General features: G+C 41.1%; 1 protein-coding gene across 1 annotated transcript in view; it reads left to right on the plus strand.

The window, feature by feature from the left end:
• mthfd1l (methylenetetrahydrofolate dehydrogenase (NADP+ dependent) 1 like) overlaps positions 1-16,494 on the plus strand; it is a 179,048-nt gene that overhangs the window by 100,720 nt on the left and 61,834 nt on the right. Inside the window, exons 21-23 of the mRNA XM_087991755.1 lie at positions 2,922-3,061; positions 3,849-3,890; positions 5,654-5,754. Of these exons, the coding sequence (XP_087847881.1) occupies positions 2,922-3,061; positions 3,849-3,890; positions 5,654-5,754 (283 nt within the window). The remainder of the gene's footprint in view (positions 1-2,921; positions 3,062-3,848; positions 3,891-5,653; positions 5,755-16,494) is intronic.

The following is a 16,494-nucleotide window of genomic DNA, read 5'->3' on the forward strand; positions in this document are numbered from 1 at the left end:
AAACCAACATGTTCATTCCAGGTCTTTTTCAATATGATTTCAGTTATATCATACTGTAAAGGTTTGCTATAAATTTTGAGTCTTATGATCTTGTATTTCACAACCATCTGATGAAGGAGCAGCGCTCTGAAAGTTAGTGCTTGCAAATAAACCTGTTGGACTATAACCTGGTGTGTGATTTTTAATTCCGATATCTAGAACTTAATTTCTTTTGTTTTGAACACTTAGCTTCATTGATAGGGGTCTAGTCCACAACAGCAGGCAGGTCATGTTGAACCTTCATAGAACACTGACTGGATGTCAGATGGACGATAGTGTACAGCTCTGGACACTATGCTTTTACAAAGAATGTGAATGGACAGTATAGAAGAGGTTTAGAAGAATAGTTTCAGAGATGAAAACTTCAGTTGTGTGGATACATTGGGAAAAGTAGTGATGTGCTCCTTGGAGAGGCAAACTCTTGAGAGATTTGATGAAAAGTGAATGGTCAGGACATAGTAAAGAGGAAGAAAATGTACTCTGTCTGAAACCATTCTCAACCACTGAAGATCGAGAACCGGAAAACACTTCTTTAAAAATGTGCTTTGCAAAAGAAGTACATGTGGGAGTGAGGGCAAAAACACTTTGCATGCCATATTCAGACAACTCATTGTATTAATGTCTGGAAGTGTGGAGGAGGCAGGTTCGCTTGAGGTTTCAAGAGGGCATTGGATTTTTATTTAAAAAGAAACAGCAAGCAGGATTTTGGGGATAAGGCAGGAGATGGAGCCAAGTCAAAATACTCTGAGCAAATGCAGAACCAAAGGCCTGAATGGCTACCTTCTGCAACATAATTCTGATATTCTGTGAAGCGCCTTGGGATGTTTAACTATGACAAAGACACTATGTAAGTACATGTCGTTACTTTGTATCTTTCCCAATCCAGAGCCAAAGAGAATTCACCTGGGAGGAAACTATGTAGTATTGAGGCAATCCTGTTGATCAACAGTACGTCATTTTGTATCCTCTAGACTTCACAATCCAATCTTAGCAACTGTTTCCCTGGAAATTCAAAATTTTGGCTATACTTGAGTCATTAACAAAGGAATGGGTGGGAATGTTGTAATGCAACAGTAGTTGGAGTTTGCACGAAATAACAAGCCATTGATATCTGAATGTTAAATGTTGGTGACTCCTCCTTCACATTCAAATTATTCCCTCAACCCTGTGAGAAAACAGGAGATTCTTCCTTCTGTCTTAGCAAGAATTGAAGATGATGTATGAACTGGTGAATCTTGGTAACCCTTGATAATCTGTAGTGAAAATTAAAACTCCACAGCTATGTGCATAACAGCATTAATATATCTGTGGTCCAGTCACCTGCAAAAGTGGTTGTCCAAAGTTGCTTAATTCAGACTTTTAGCATTGAACTCTCACTTGACTATTTAAATTGTTTAAAGGCAATTATTGTGAATACTTTACTTCTTTAGTGTAGAAATAGTTTAATTGTTAATGGACTTTACAATATATTGTCATAAATATGTTTACAGATATAATTTGTCAATGCATATGCCAAAATGTGTGTGTGTGTGTGTGTGTATATATTGCCCACAGTGTGCAGGGATGTATAGGTTAGGTGCATTAGTCAGGAATAAATTATAGGGTAGGGGAATGGGTCTGAGTGGGTTACTCTTTGCAGGGTTGGTGTGGCCTTGTTGGGATGACGGACCTGTTTACATACTATAGGGATTCCAATTCTAAAGAAATTTGAACTAATTGAAGAAGTGCAACATTGGTTTATTGAGGTTGGGTCATGTCTTACATATTTAACTTTTTTTTTGAGGCTGTACCTAAAATATAGAGGAGGAAATAATCATGGCTATAGTTTGTATGCAATTCTGAAGGTGTTTGAGAACATTCTGCATAACAGAATGTTAAATTAGGTTGAGGATTGTAAACAGGAAATTAGGAATAAAATGTACAAATACCCAAACTGGAAGAAAGTAATTGGTGGTGTCTCACAAGGATATGTCCTGGAGCTTCAACTCATCAATGTTTTCATTAATGATTTGAAATTGTATATCCAAGATTGTAATGACATAGAATAGACAGGAACAGTAAAATAATTAAGCATTTTAATAGATTAAGTGAATGGGTAATAAACCCGCAATAAATGAATTTGAACACCCAGTGTGAGGTGTCCATTTTGAATTAAAAAGGTTAAATAGTGTCGATCTAAGAACAGTGGTGAGCCAGAATGATTTAGGAGCTTATGTATACTAATCACAAAGACATAGAACAAAAACAGGAATTACTGCAGAAACTCAGCATGTTTGGCAGACTCTGCAGAGAAAGCAAAGTTAACTTTAACCGGATTCTGAAGAAGGGTCACTCAACTCTAACTCTACTTTCTCCATGCAGATCCTGCCAGACCTGCTGAGATTTTCCAGGATTATCTGTTCTGGTTTCAGATCTTCAGCATCTGCTGTTCTTCATTTTATTTTACTAAAATGTATAAGTTAGGCTCAAAGGATAATCCGAAAGGCTAATTGATGTTGGCCTTCATGACTACAAAGTGGAGGAAATTTTGCTGCAGCTTACAAAATCTTGGTTATACCACAACTGGACTAATATGTACTGTTGTTGAAATCGAGATAGGCTATTTAGGAGATAAATTAGAAAACCCCTCTACACAGAATGGCAGAATTGCAGAACGTACTCCATAAAATACAATATGGGCAACTCAATTATTAATTTTAGGCCCAAAATCAATAAGCTTTTCTCTAAAGAATATAAAACGATATAGATTCAAGACAGATGGAAGGAACTTGAGATAAAGATGAGCCATAATTTCAATAAATGGGCAGACTGATGACATTTGATTGCATACACAAATCTACATTTTGAATTTCTAGGTTGTCTAATTGTGTCTTATTTTTCAGTGACTGAAGCAGGCTTTGGTGCTGATATTGGGATGGAGAAGTTCTTCAACATCAAGTGCAGAACATCAGGCCTTAAGCCTAATGTGGTAGTGCTTGTGGCAACAATCCGTGCCTTGAAAATGCATGGTGGAGGCCCCAATGTGAGTAGATGGTGTACACATAGTAATGAGAATGCACCATTCTGCCCACGAGTCTTTTCTTCTATCCAGTCAGATCTATCTTCAACAGAAGGTTTCTTTTCCCATACATAGACATAGTCAAATAACCAAGACAAGATGCATTGAGCAGAAATTGATGTCTGGAGAAAGGAAGTAAAGCTTTAAATGTATTGTCATTCACTTAAAATGGTCAGAATATGTCTGTGAACTAGGAATCACCCAATGGCTCAGGTTCAATGGAGAAATAAGATAGAAATTTGTACCCAATAGTCCAGGGCTGTAATACATCATAATTAAGTGATTCTCCGAATCAGAAGGTGATATGTTGAAAACAACTTCAAGAACCTGAGCACGTAATCCAGTCTGACATCCAAATCCGTACAGTCAATGTTGATAGCTACACTGTAAATGTTGACATTTCAATTGAGGTATGAAACTAAGGCCCCCATCTGCCCAAAGTTGAATGCAAGAAATCTGATGTCACAATTTGAGGAACAGTACATGAGTTATTCGTGCGATGGCCAATGTTTAACAATTATTTAGACATTTTTGATTGATTGAAGTGATCAAAATCTCCTATGGTCACGAAAGGTATTCTGAAATGCTACCTCTTTTGTACTACTTCTACTGTTTTTATTTTTGTGTTTTTGTTTTGTTTTGTTTGCATTTCACCCAAAAATAGCTTGTATAAAATATAACTTCAGGCATGAACATCTGTGTGAGAATCTGTATTTAAGTTAACAAGTGTTACTAACTTGTTCTCTTTCAGGTCACTGCAGGCAAACCTCTATCAAAAGAGTACACTGAGGAGGTATGTATACATCACAAAGACCGGAAGAGTCTTCAGGTTTCCTGTAGTAATGTAATCCAGAATCTTGTATGTGCACTTGTTATGACTGCAGTTGGAGGAGTGCATCATTGCCCTCGTCCCACTAATCTTAAAGCAGTAATGTAAAATAAAAATGCTTTTATTAGCTTATAAAGATGACCAATTTAAATACCTTATCTACATCAGATTGTAGTCAAAAGATCTATCAACCAGGATTCTTAATTATCAAATTATGGATTTAATGTCAAAACAAAACTTATTAAACAAGGATACATTGTTTAGTTAACACTTAAATAATATAGAAGTAATAAGAATTTGCTAATCCACCTGGACTGCACATCCCTGGACACTATGGACAATTTAGTTTGATCAATCCATCTTACCTGCACATCTTTGGCCTGTGGGAGGAAACCGGACCATCTGGAGGAAACCCACACAGACACTGGGAGAATGTGCAAACTCCACGCAGACAAGTCATCAGAGGTTGGAATCTAATCTGGCACCCTGGCACCATAAGGCAGCGCTCCTAACCACTGAACCACTGTGTTGCCCCAGTATTGAACAATATTTATTGAGGTCACTGGCATCTTAATTTTTCTTTCATCCTTTTTAGGGGATGAAAGCTTGACTAGCAAGGTCAGCATTTAATACCTTGTCCCAAATTTCACTTAAAGAGGTGGTGATGTGCTTTCTTTAACAACTGCAGTCTGTCTAATGAATGGAGCTCTCTTAGTGCTCATGGGTCAGGAGTTCCAGGATTTTGACCAAGCACCGGTGACGATATATTTCTAAGTCAGAATGGTTGTTGACTTTCCAATGTGTCTGCTTGTCCATCTAAGAGTTAGAGATTACAAGTTTGGGGATGTGCTGTGAAAGAAATCTGTAGGAATTATGTGCAAAGTAATGGAAGGATAAGTTTATATTATTTTTTACGCCAAATAAACATACAAATTACTTTTAGATATTCAACATATTGCATTATTTCAACGTATATTTAAACTGTAAACTCTAAGGTGTAAATATAATTTTCAGGCATGTTAGTCTCAGATTTGAGATGGTGAAAATAAAGAAAATGTTGTAAGTAATGAGAATTTGCCGCTTATTTTGGAATTAATCTAAATCCCAAAATAATTTAAGTAAGAAATTTAGTGTAGCATTATTTCTGATACAATAAAACTTTTATTTTTTGTGATGTGATGGATTGAATGGAGCCAGTGGGTACCACTCATTTCCAGAAGGGATTCTCTATTCACGAGCTTTCTCTGGAGCAGTCATATCTTCGAATAATTTCCAAGCATAATGAAACAAGATGGCCTGAGAAATGCCTTAGCTACGTATGCAGGTGCTTTAATACCAGTTAGGATTACATAATCTCATGGGCTTTAACTCCTTCAGATGTTCTTGATTAATTTATTCCTTTGTATAAATTGACATAGGCCGAATAAGTCCAAACCATTGAAAGATTTAATAAGATGAGGTTTCACAATTGAGAAATGAATGCCATTTTATGTAAAAGCACAAGTAGTGAAACTAGCTGACCCTCCCTAATCCAGCTGCATTTGAAGCCATTTATAGGTGTACTTTTCCTGCCAGTATATTTGTTTACAGACTCTGTTTTCTCAATTCAGTTCTGGTGAAATGTTAACTCTGCTTGTCTGTCTGCAGGTGCTTGCTGACCTGTTCAGCATTTCTATACTTAACCTTTTAAGTTTCTTTGTTTAAGGCTTATGTCATTGTTTTTGTAGAACCTGAAACTGGTGACTGATGGGTGCTGTAATTTGCAAAAGCAGATAGAGATCGCTCAGCTGTTTGGGATTCCGGTTGTAGTTGCTGTGAATGTATTCAAGTAAGTGCTGTGATTTGGGACTCAATGGGGAAGCACTTAATACATTATGGAGGCCTTGTCCCCTCAACAGAATTTCAAGCTATAGGTTTTCCACCTCTAAGAACTGTCCAGTGTCCAATCAATGTAAACATCTATTAATGAAGGGGCTTCTCATCACTCAATCTTTTCTCAAACTGAACAGGTATATTGCTGATAGCCAGTTAAATTCACTAACAGGTTGATGCTGCATCACCAGAATCAGTTGTTTGATTGAACAGCCCCATTGAGCACCACTTCCGTTCACATCCGTGGTCGCCAGTCTGTTAACTCCAGGTATTCCATCCAATTTAAACACTTTCACTGGGCACGGTGGCCCAGTGGTGGGCGGCACGGTGGCCCAGTGGTGGGCGGCACGGTGGCCCAGTGGTTAGCACAGCTGCCTCACAGCGCCGGAGACCCGGGTTCAATTCCCGCCATAGGCGACTGACTGTGTGGAGTTTGCACGTTCTCCCCGTGTCTGCGTGGGTTTCCTCCGGGTGCTCCGGTTTCCTCCCACAGTCCAAAGATGTGCAGGTCAGGTGAATTGGCCATGGGAAATTGCCCGTAGTGTTAGGTAAGGGGTAAATGTAGGGGTATGGGTGGGTTGCGCTTCGGCGGGGCGGTGTGGACTTGTTGGGCCGAAGGGCCTGTTTCCACACTGTAAGTAATCTAAATCTAAATCCTAACATTCAAATGTCGTCTTCACCTCTTCCCTTCGATCGTAGAAAAGTAAAGGATAGAAATAACCTGTGAAGTCTAAGTGCGCTTTTTGGAAGAATAACCTGGTTAGTTTCATTGTCCTTTGTTTCTCATTTCTCTGCATCGGATTCTGGGTAATCCAAGATGGAGGATGGGAAAAATTTCTGGCTGTAACAGCTGCACCTTTTTTGAGGTATTTTAGGTGTTGGAGGTGATTTCCTCGAATTCCAGGAGCAGCAATAACTGTTTATATGCTGTTGCATTGTTTTGGAACTTTGGAGGAAAAAACAGTCAAAACAGAAGCACTTTTAAAAGGGAGAGGAATAGACAAAGGAAGCACATGGTCAGGTCAGTGCGAGAGAGAGAGTGAAAGAAGCCCACATTGTTAACTGACACAGCAGTGGACCTGCACAGTTACTGCCTTTGCTCTTGAATTCATGTATTGCTGGACATCGGAGTGCATCTGGGAAAATTAACAGAGTGAAATTCACAACTAATCTTGGAGGAACCTGTTTGGGAGAGGTCACAGCACAGAAACAGTGGATATTTTAAGCGTGGCCTTACAGTACATCTGCAGTAGTGAGTAGAGTGGGTTTTATGATTATATGTTTTATTGAGATGTCTCTTGATTAAACTTAAAATATAAGCCATAAGTATTAATTTAACCTGGAGCACTGTTTTGTAGAGGAATAAGTCAGTGCTATTTTCTGGGTCTGTAGATTGAAAGAAGCAAAAATGACCTTTAGTAGAGTGATATGCACTTCTTGTTGGATGTAGGAGTTTAGGGGGGGGGGTTTGTGTTACTGATGATTATATCTACTATAAATGCCATTGGTTGCAAACACTATCAGATCGAATGGATTGGTTGGAGCGACAGTGGTAATGAGGAATTTACAAGAGCAAGGGGATATGATGGAAGGCAGTTATAGGAAGGGAGAAAAGTCGCAGATACAGTCACGTAGATGGGTTAACTCCAGGAAAGGTTAGAGAAGTAGGCAGGTAGTGCAGGAGTCTTCTGTGGCTATCCCCATTTCAAACAAGTAGGCTGTTTTGGAAAATGTAGGGGAGGATGGATTCTCAGGGGAGCGTAGCATGAACAGCCAAGTTTCTGGTATTGAGACTATTTCTAATGCGAAGAGGGGTACGTCAGGTTCCAAGAGATGGATTGTGTTTAGGGGACTGTCTAGTCCGAGGTACAGACAGACGTTTCTGTGGCCAGCTGCGAAGAATCGGAATGGTGTGTTGCTTTGCTGGTTCCAGGATCAAGGATGTCTCAGAGAGGGTGTACAATGCTCTCAAAGGGGAGAGGGGCCAGCAGAAAGGGAAAAAGTTGAGATTCTGAAGGGAGACTACAGAGTTATGCAAGAATTTAAAAAGGAGGTACTCAAGAGTAGTAATATCTGGATTACTCCCAGTGCTACGAGATAGTGAGGGCAGGAATAGGAGAATAGAGCAGATGAATGCATGGCTGAGGAGCTGGTGTATGGGAGAAGAATTCACATTTTTAGATCATTGGAATCTCTTTTGGATAGAAGTGACCTCTACAAGAAGGACGGATTGCACCTAATTTGGAGGGGACTAATATATTGGCAGGGAGCTAGAGCTGCTTGGGAGGGTAAGTTTGGGGGTGGTGGGGGGGGTAGATAATGAGGAAAGAGGTCAATCTGATACTGGTACAGTTGAGAACAAAGGTGAGTCAAACAGTCAGGGCAGACAGGGACAAAGCAGAGAACAAGGTAGGACTGCTAAATTAAACTGCATTTATTTCAATGCAAGAGGGCGAACAGGGAAGGCAGGTGAACTCGGGGCATGGTTAGGAACATGGGACTGGGATATCATAGCAATTATAGAAACATGGCTCAGGAATGGGCGGGACTGGCAGCTTAATGTTCCTGGATACAAATGCTATAGGAAGGATAGAAAAGGAGGCAGGAGAGGAGGGGGAGTGTCGTTTTTGGTAAGGGACAGCATTACAGCTGTACTGAGGGAAGATATTCCCAGATATACACCCAGGGAAGTTATTTGGGTGGAACTGAAAAATAAGAAAGGGATGAACACCTTATTGGGATTGTATTAAAGATCCCCGAATAGTCAGAGGGAAATTGAGAAACAAATTTGTGAGGAGATCTGTTATCTGTAAGAGGAATAGGGTGGTTATGGTAGGGGATTTTAACTTTCCAAACATAGACCAGGACTACTACAGTGTTAAGGGTTTAGATAGAGAGGAATTCGTAAAGTGTGTGCAAGAACATTTTCTGATTCAGTATGTGGATGTACCGACTAGAGAAGGTGCAAAACCTGACCTACTCTTGGGAAATAAGGCAGGGCAGGTGACTCAGGTGTCAGTGGGGGAGCACTTTGGGGCCAGCGAACATAATTCTATTCGTTTTAAAATAGTGATGTAAAAGGATAAACTACATCTAAAAGTTGAAGTTCTAAATTGGGGAAAGGCTAATTTTGACAGTATTAAGCAAGAACTTTCAAAAGCTGATTGGGGGCAGATGTTCGCAGGTACAGGGATGGCTGGAAAATGGGAAGCCTTCAGAAATGAGATAATAAGAATCCAGAGACAGTATATTCCTGTCAGGGTGAAAGGGAAGGTTGGTAGGTATAGGGAATGCTGGATGACTAAAGAAATTGAGGGTTTGGTTAAGAAAATGAATGAAGCATATGTCAGGTATAGACAGGATAGATTGAGTGAATCCTTAGAGTGTAAAGGCAGTAGGAGTATACTTAAGAGGGAAATCAGGAGGGCAAAAATGAGAACATAGCATTGGCAAATAGAGTTTAGGAGAATTGAAAGGGTTTATCAAATACATTATGGACAAAAGGGTAACTAGGGAGAGAATAGGGCCCCTCGAAGGTCAAAAATGTGTTGCTGGAAAAGCGCAGCAGGTCAGGCAGCATCCAAGGAGCAGGAGAATCGACGTTTCAGGTATAAGCCCTTCTTCAGGAATGAGGAAGGTGTGCCAAGCAGGCTAAGATAAAGGTAGGGAGGAGGAACTTGGGGGAGGGGCATTGGGAATGCGATAGGTAGAAGGAGGTTAAGGTGAGGGTGATAGGCCGGAGAGGGGGTGGGGACGGAGAGGTCGGGAAGATGATTGCAGGTCAAGAAGGCAGTGCTGAGTCTGAGGGTTGAGACTGAGATAAGGTGGGAGGGTCGGGATTTGGAAATGAGGCAGCTGGAGAAATCTGCATTCATCCCTTGTGATTGGAGGGTTCCTAGGTGGAAGATGAGGCACTCTTCCTCCAGGCGTCGTATTGCCATGGTCTGGTGATAGAGGACGCCAAGGACCTGCATGTCCTTGGCGAAGTGGGAGGGGGAGTTAAAGTGTTCAGCCACGGGGCGGTTGGGTTGGTTGGTGCGGGTGTCCCAGAGGACCCAACCGTCCAGTGGCTGAGCACTTTAATTTCCCCTCCCACTCCGCCAAGGACATGCAGGTCCTTGGCCGCCTCCATCGCCAGACCATGGCAACACGACACCTGGAGGAAGCGCACCTCATCTTCCGCCTAGGAACCCTCCAACCACAAGGGATGAATGCAGATTTCTCCAACTTCCTCATTATCTACCCCCCCCCAACACCTTATCTCAATCCCTACCCTCGGACTCAGCACTGCCTTCTTGACCTGCAATCATCTTCCCGGCCTCTCTGCCCCCACCCCTCTCCAGCCTATCACCCTCACCTTAACCTCCTTCCACCTATCGCATTCCCAAAGCCCCTCCCCCAAGTCCTTCCTCCCTACCTTTTATCTTAGCCTGCTTGGCACACCTTCCTCATTCCTGAAGAAGGGCTTATGCCCGAAACGTCGATTCTCCTGCTCCTTGGATGCTGCCTGACCTGCTGCGCTTTTCCAGCAACATATTTTTCAGCTCTGATCTCCAGCATCTGCAGTCCTCACTTTCTCCCCCTCAAAGATCAGCAAGGCGGCCTTTGTGTGGAGAGGCAGGAGATGGGGGAGATACTAAACGAGTATTTTACATCAGTATTTACTGTGGGAAAAGGACATGGAAGATATAGAATGTAGGGAATAAGATGATGACATCTTGAAAAGTGATAGCAGAGGAGGAAGTGCTGGATGTATTGAAATGCATAAAAGTGGATAAATCCCCAGGACCTGATCAGGTGGATCCTAGAACCCTGAGGGAAGCTAGAGAAGTGATTGCTGGGCCTCTTGTTGAGATATTTGTATCATCGATAGTCACAGGTGAGGTGCCTGAAGACTGGAGGTTGCCTAACATGGTGCCACTATTTAAGAAAGATGGTAACGACAAGCCAGGGGAACTATAGACCAGTGAGCCTGATGTCAGTGGTGGTCAACTTGTTGGAGGGAATACTGAGGGACAGAATGTACATGTATTTGGAAAGGCAAGGACTGATTAGGGATAGTCAACATGGCTTTGTGCGTGGGAAATCATGTCTCATAAACTTGATTGAGTTTTTTGAAGAAGTGACAGGATTGATGAGGGCAGAGCGGTAGATGTGATCTATATGGATTTCAGTAAGGCGTTTGACAAGGTTCCCCATGGGAGACTGGTTCGCAAGGTTAGATCTAATGGAATGCAAGGAGAACTAGCCATTTAGATACAGAACTGGCTCAAAGGTAGATGACAGAGGGTGGTGGTGGAGCGTTATTTTTCAGACTGAAGGCCTGTGACTAGTGGAGTGCTACGTGGATACTTTTCTTAATTTATATAAATGATTTGGATGTCAGCATAAGAGGTATAGTTGGTAAGTTTGCAGATGACGCCAAAATTGAAGGTGTAATGGACAGCGAAGAAGGTTAGTCCAGATTGCAAAGGGATCTTGACCAGATGGGCCAGTGGGCTGAGGAGTGGCAGATGGAGTTTAATTTAGATAAATGTAAGGTGCTGCATTTTGGGAAAGCAAATCTTAGCAGGGGTTGTATACTTAATGGTCAGGTCCGAGGGAGTGTTGCTGAACAAAGCAACCTTGAAGTGTTGTTTCATAGCTCCTTGAAAGTGGAGTAGCAGCTAGTTAGGATAGTGAAGAAGGCGTTTGGTATGCTTTTCTTTATTGGTCAGAGTATTGAATAAAGGAATTAGGAGGTGATGCTGTGGCCATACAGGACATTGGTTAGGCCACTTTTAGAATATTGCATGCAGTTCTGGTCTCCATCCTATTTGAAAGATGTTGTGGAACCTAAAGGATTCAGAAATGATTGACAAGGATGTTGCCAGGGTTGGAGGATTTGAGCTGTCGGGAGATGTTGAATAGGCTAGGGCTGCTTTCCCTGGAGCGTCGAGGCTGAGGAGTGACCTCAGAGAGGTTTATAAAATCATGAGGGACATGGATAGGATAAATAGACTTTCCCCTGAGGTGGGGGAGTGCTAAGGGGCAGCGTTTTCACCCAGAGGGTGGTATGTGTATGGAATGAGCTGCCAGAGGAAGTGGTGGAGGCTTGTACAATTGCAACATTTAAAAGGCATCTGGATGGGTATATGACGAGGAAGGGTTTAGAGTGATGTGGGCCAATTGCTGGCAGGTGGGACTAGATTGGGTTGGGATACCCGGTTGGCATGGACGAGTTGGGCCGAAGAGTCTGTTTCCAATATCTTTCATAAGCTTATAGTTATATCTGTATCTTGCACCCTTGCAAGCAGTAATTTCCAAATCTGAACTTTTCCTTAGTCACTTCTGGTACTTTTCCCTCCAGTATACTTCTAGCTAATGACTGACATCTATGTTCTCCTGTAATTCAGTCTTCAGGCATTGGAATCGGTTCCTCTTTATTTATTTTATCCACATCCTTTACGATTTTAAATGTCTCTATGAAGTTTCCTCTTTGCTTCTCCTCAAAGGAGAGCCCCAACTTCACCAGTATATCCATAAGTGAGATCTCTCATCCCTGGAACCATTCCAGTAAAAGCCTCCTGAGCTGTCTTCAAAATCAAAATCATAAAGTTCTTACTAAAATATAGTGTCCAGAGTTGCATTCAATATTCCAGTGAGGACCAAGCTAATGTTTTAAGTAGGTTTAGCACAGTATCTTGGGTTTTATACTTTCTGCGATCATTTATAAAGCCCGTGATTCCACGTGTTATGTGTTAAACTCTCCTGCCACTATCAAAGATTTGTGCATAAATACCCCTGCCTCTCCCATATGTTCTTTTGAGTTGGGCTTTTGTGCAATCCCTCATTTTGTCACTGCACTCTGCTTTCAGCTGTCTTGATCCTAAACTCTGGAATTTTCTCCCTCACCAGTCAGCCTTTATGGTTGCCTTTTTAAAATTGCTCTTTATAACCTTTCTAATTAGCCAAAAAGTTAATTATCTGCCTTTGCATGTCTATGTGTGTGTCATTGTGTCAGGTAACAATCCAGTGTAGGACCCTGGGATTTTACTTAAATTAAAGGCACTACATAAATGCACATTGCTGACTATAAACCGAGAGTTTAAAACAATTCATTTTAACAAAATTACTATAGATGTATGCTGGAGATATGGTGAACTATAAATGGAGCCTTTGTTTAGCAATCTGCCTCTGATAATTACTGGTTAGTTGTTTTCTGTTAAAGTAGCAATTTCAATTATCCATTGATCTGATTTAAAGGATGAAAACAGCATCGGAATTCATTACTTTAAAAAGAATGTTATCTAATAATTAGAAAGATGTGACTTTGAACTTCACAAGGATGGATTCTAATGGAATTATCCAATGCCTTTAGAAATGGGTCTCACTGAACTGGAAAAAAAATTACTCTGCAATCCACTTATAGTATAAATGAAGATTAGAAACTTCATAGGTTGAGTGAAGATTTTTTGAACTATTTTAGAAAAGTTGAATTAGCAATTTATGAATAATTTTCTAGTGCTACTAGTAGCAGCTCAAGACATTGGACATTTGAGTTTTAATCTGAGAACCAGGACATTCAATTGATGCAGTTCAGCTTTGAAACCTCTACTGAGTTTCTCACACTTTAATTTCTGACACAACCCCTGGTGGCCACAGTTTATCTTTCCACGTTGAAGTCTGAACCCAGCAGAAGCATTTAATTCTGCATTTATTGATGGTAAGACTATTCTACCTACATGGGACATCAAACTAAGAATTTGGTTCAAAAATAGGGAAAAAAAAGCGACTGGAAGGTATTGAGTTGAGACTGAGATGGTACTGAGTGGAATGTTAAGGCCATTAGATGCCTGTTGCTTCTGATCTCTAAACAACCTAGGCATTGAAACAAATTGCAAGCTTTATCAAATTTCTGTAATGCTCCAAAATAGAGAGCAGTACATACTCTGATAGTAACTGTTAAAGATATACAGGGGATTTATAGGCGTGATGGGAAAAAAAACTAGTGAAAACTAAAATTTAAACTGAGATTTAAAGTTATTCTCATGAGTCAAACGATTGTATAACTGAGGAATGATAGTACGCTGTTTGTCCTGTTGAATGCGACATGGTTTTGAAGTATTGCGAAATATAACCAGAACATTGGGACAAGAGCATTTCGGTCTTGTTTAAATATCACTGCTTTTCTAGGGCAGTATGTTCAGTTTAGTTATAATTCCACAAAAATGCTTAAGTATATTTTGGGAAAAATGGAAATAAGAGCAACAAATGTAAAGGAAGGATTTACTGTGGGGACTGTTTGGAAAAGTATAACTTTATAGCATAAAAAGGAGCAAGAGATGCACAAGTTTAGTTCGCTACTTCAAAGTGAAGTAGATCAGTCGGACTGCAGGTATTAACTTAATTGCATGAAAAGTACATTTCAAGCTGACCTGAAGAATCAATCACACTGGCTGGCTGGAATAATTTGTTAGCTGATTTGTTAAGAAAGTTACTGAAATATTATTTATCTTTAAAATGTAATAGGATGCCAGGCTGGGAGTTTTATTTGCTGTAATGTGTGAAATCTCATTGTCAGGTTTAATCACCTATTCAAGCTGCTGCAAAGCCAGCAGAGTTTGCATTTGACTAATGGGGAGCAAACATGCCAATACACAAGTCCAGGAAATCGAGGCATGTGTTAACTGAAGCCAAGTTTTAAAATATTGTTAGGCATGCACAAAAATATAGTTGAATAGAACATTGGTTAGGCTACTTTTGGAATATTGCATGCAATTCTGGTCTCCTTCCGATAGGAAGGATGTTGTGAAACTTGAAAAGGTTCAAAATAGATTTACAAGGATGTTGCCAGGGTTGGAAGATTTGAGCTATAGGAAAAGGTTGAATGGGCTAGGGCTGTTTTCCCTGGAGTGTTGGAGGCTGAGGGGTGACCTTTATAGAGGTTTATAAAGTCATGAGGAGCAAGGATAGGGTAAATAGACAAGATCTTTTCCCTGGGGTGGGGGAGTCCAGAACTAGAGAGCATTGTTTTAAGGTGAGAGGGGAAAGATATTTAAGAGACCTACAGAGCAGCTTTTTCACACAGAGGGTGGTGCATGTGTGGACTAGGCTGCCAGAGGAAGTGGTGGAGGCTGGTACAATTGCCACATTTTAAAAGGCATTTGGATTGGTAGATGAACAGGAAGGGTTTGGAGGGATATGGGCCAGGTGATGGTAGTTGGGACTAGATTGGGTTGGGATATCTCGTCAGCATGGACATGCTGGAACCAAGGGTCTGTTTCCATGTTGTACATCTCTGACTCTAAATATAGCAGCTAACGTTATAGACTACACAGAACTGGATAACTTTTCATTCATCAATGACTACCTTTCTGAAAGGCTAACTGTTTACAGGATAATCTTGTACCTTTGCTTCAGATCTTAATAAATGGGTTAGGTTGTTTTGGGATACTATATGCACTGAAGTACTGGAAAGTTGTGCCAGTGAGGAATCAGGCTGCCAGATCTGGAGCAGGTCGCTTTCTAATCTTGTGACATCAAGCATGACCTGTTGAAACTGAACTTAAAGGTCCTAGGGAAATATTAATTTATATGCAGAAGATATGGTGGGGGGGTGGTTAAGGACTAAACAATAGGTGGAGATAGAGCCCAAAGAGAAGAACAGCTGGACAGACAAAGGAGTAGATAAGGATCTGGCTAGGAGGGTGAATACCTGTTATTGGAGATGGTTAATGGCTAACCATAGGTAGTATGTAATGACAGACAGCGATAACAAGGCCTGTTGAGTGGCATAGGGGGCTAGGACGTGGGAGAGTTCAGGCCCTAAAATTATTGAACTCTATATTGAGTCCAGAGGGCTTCAGGGTTCCTAAGTGGAAAATTAATTGTTGTTCTTCCAACTTGCGCTGAGTTAACCTTTGCCACTTTAACACGCCACACTTTCTCCTGGCTAACATTTTTTGTCTCAGGCCTGCTATAGTGTTCCAGTGAAACTCCGCGCAAGCTGGAAGAGCACATCATTTTCTGCTTGGGCACCCGTCAGCTCTCCAGACTCAATATTGAGTTCAATAATTTTAGGGCCTGAACTCTCCCCATGACCTAGCCCCCTATCCCACATACCAGGCCTTGTTATCATATAGTCTGCTAGGTAGTACGCACTACCTATTCTTAGCTTTTAATGGAGACTGTTAATAGCTATTTACCCATATTTATCTGTACAACTGCTATTCTGTCTTTGGGCTCTATCCCCACTTCTCATTTACTCCTAACCTCCTCCCTGGCATTTTCCTAGCTTCCATCAGTTCTGAGGAAGGCTCACTGGACATGAAATGTTAAGTCTGTTTTGTCTTCACAGATGCTGCCAGATGGGCTGAGCTTTTCCAGCAATTCTGCTTTTGTTTCTGATTTATAACATCCACAATTATTTGGCTTTTAAAGAGGCTCTTGTTTGTCTGCCTTTCTTCTTCTCAACCTACCCACTTCGCAACACAATCCGCGGATACTGCCTGACCTGCTGTGCTTTTCCAGCACTGCACTCGCAACGCTAATCTCCAGCATCTGCAGTCCTCACTTTCGCCCTGTGTAGTCTGTGGTCCAGCAGAAATTGAGTACTAACAAATGAACATTGACAGACTCGCCATCTTTTGACTTAAGTGCTGACCAAGGCTGAAGACCATTTCAACACAGAATAAAGCATCATGAGTAGGTTGGT

Source organism: Chiloscyllium plagiosum, unplaced genomic scaffold, assembly GCF_037043375.1.
Source record: "Chiloscyllium plagiosum isolate Xiang-an unplaced genomic scaffold, Cpla_swu_hap1 HiC_scaffold_10, whole genome shotgun sequence".
Lineage (NCBI taxonomy): Eukaryota > Metazoa > Chordata > Chondrichthyes > Orectolobiformes > Hemiscylliidae > Chiloscyllium > Chiloscyllium plagiosum.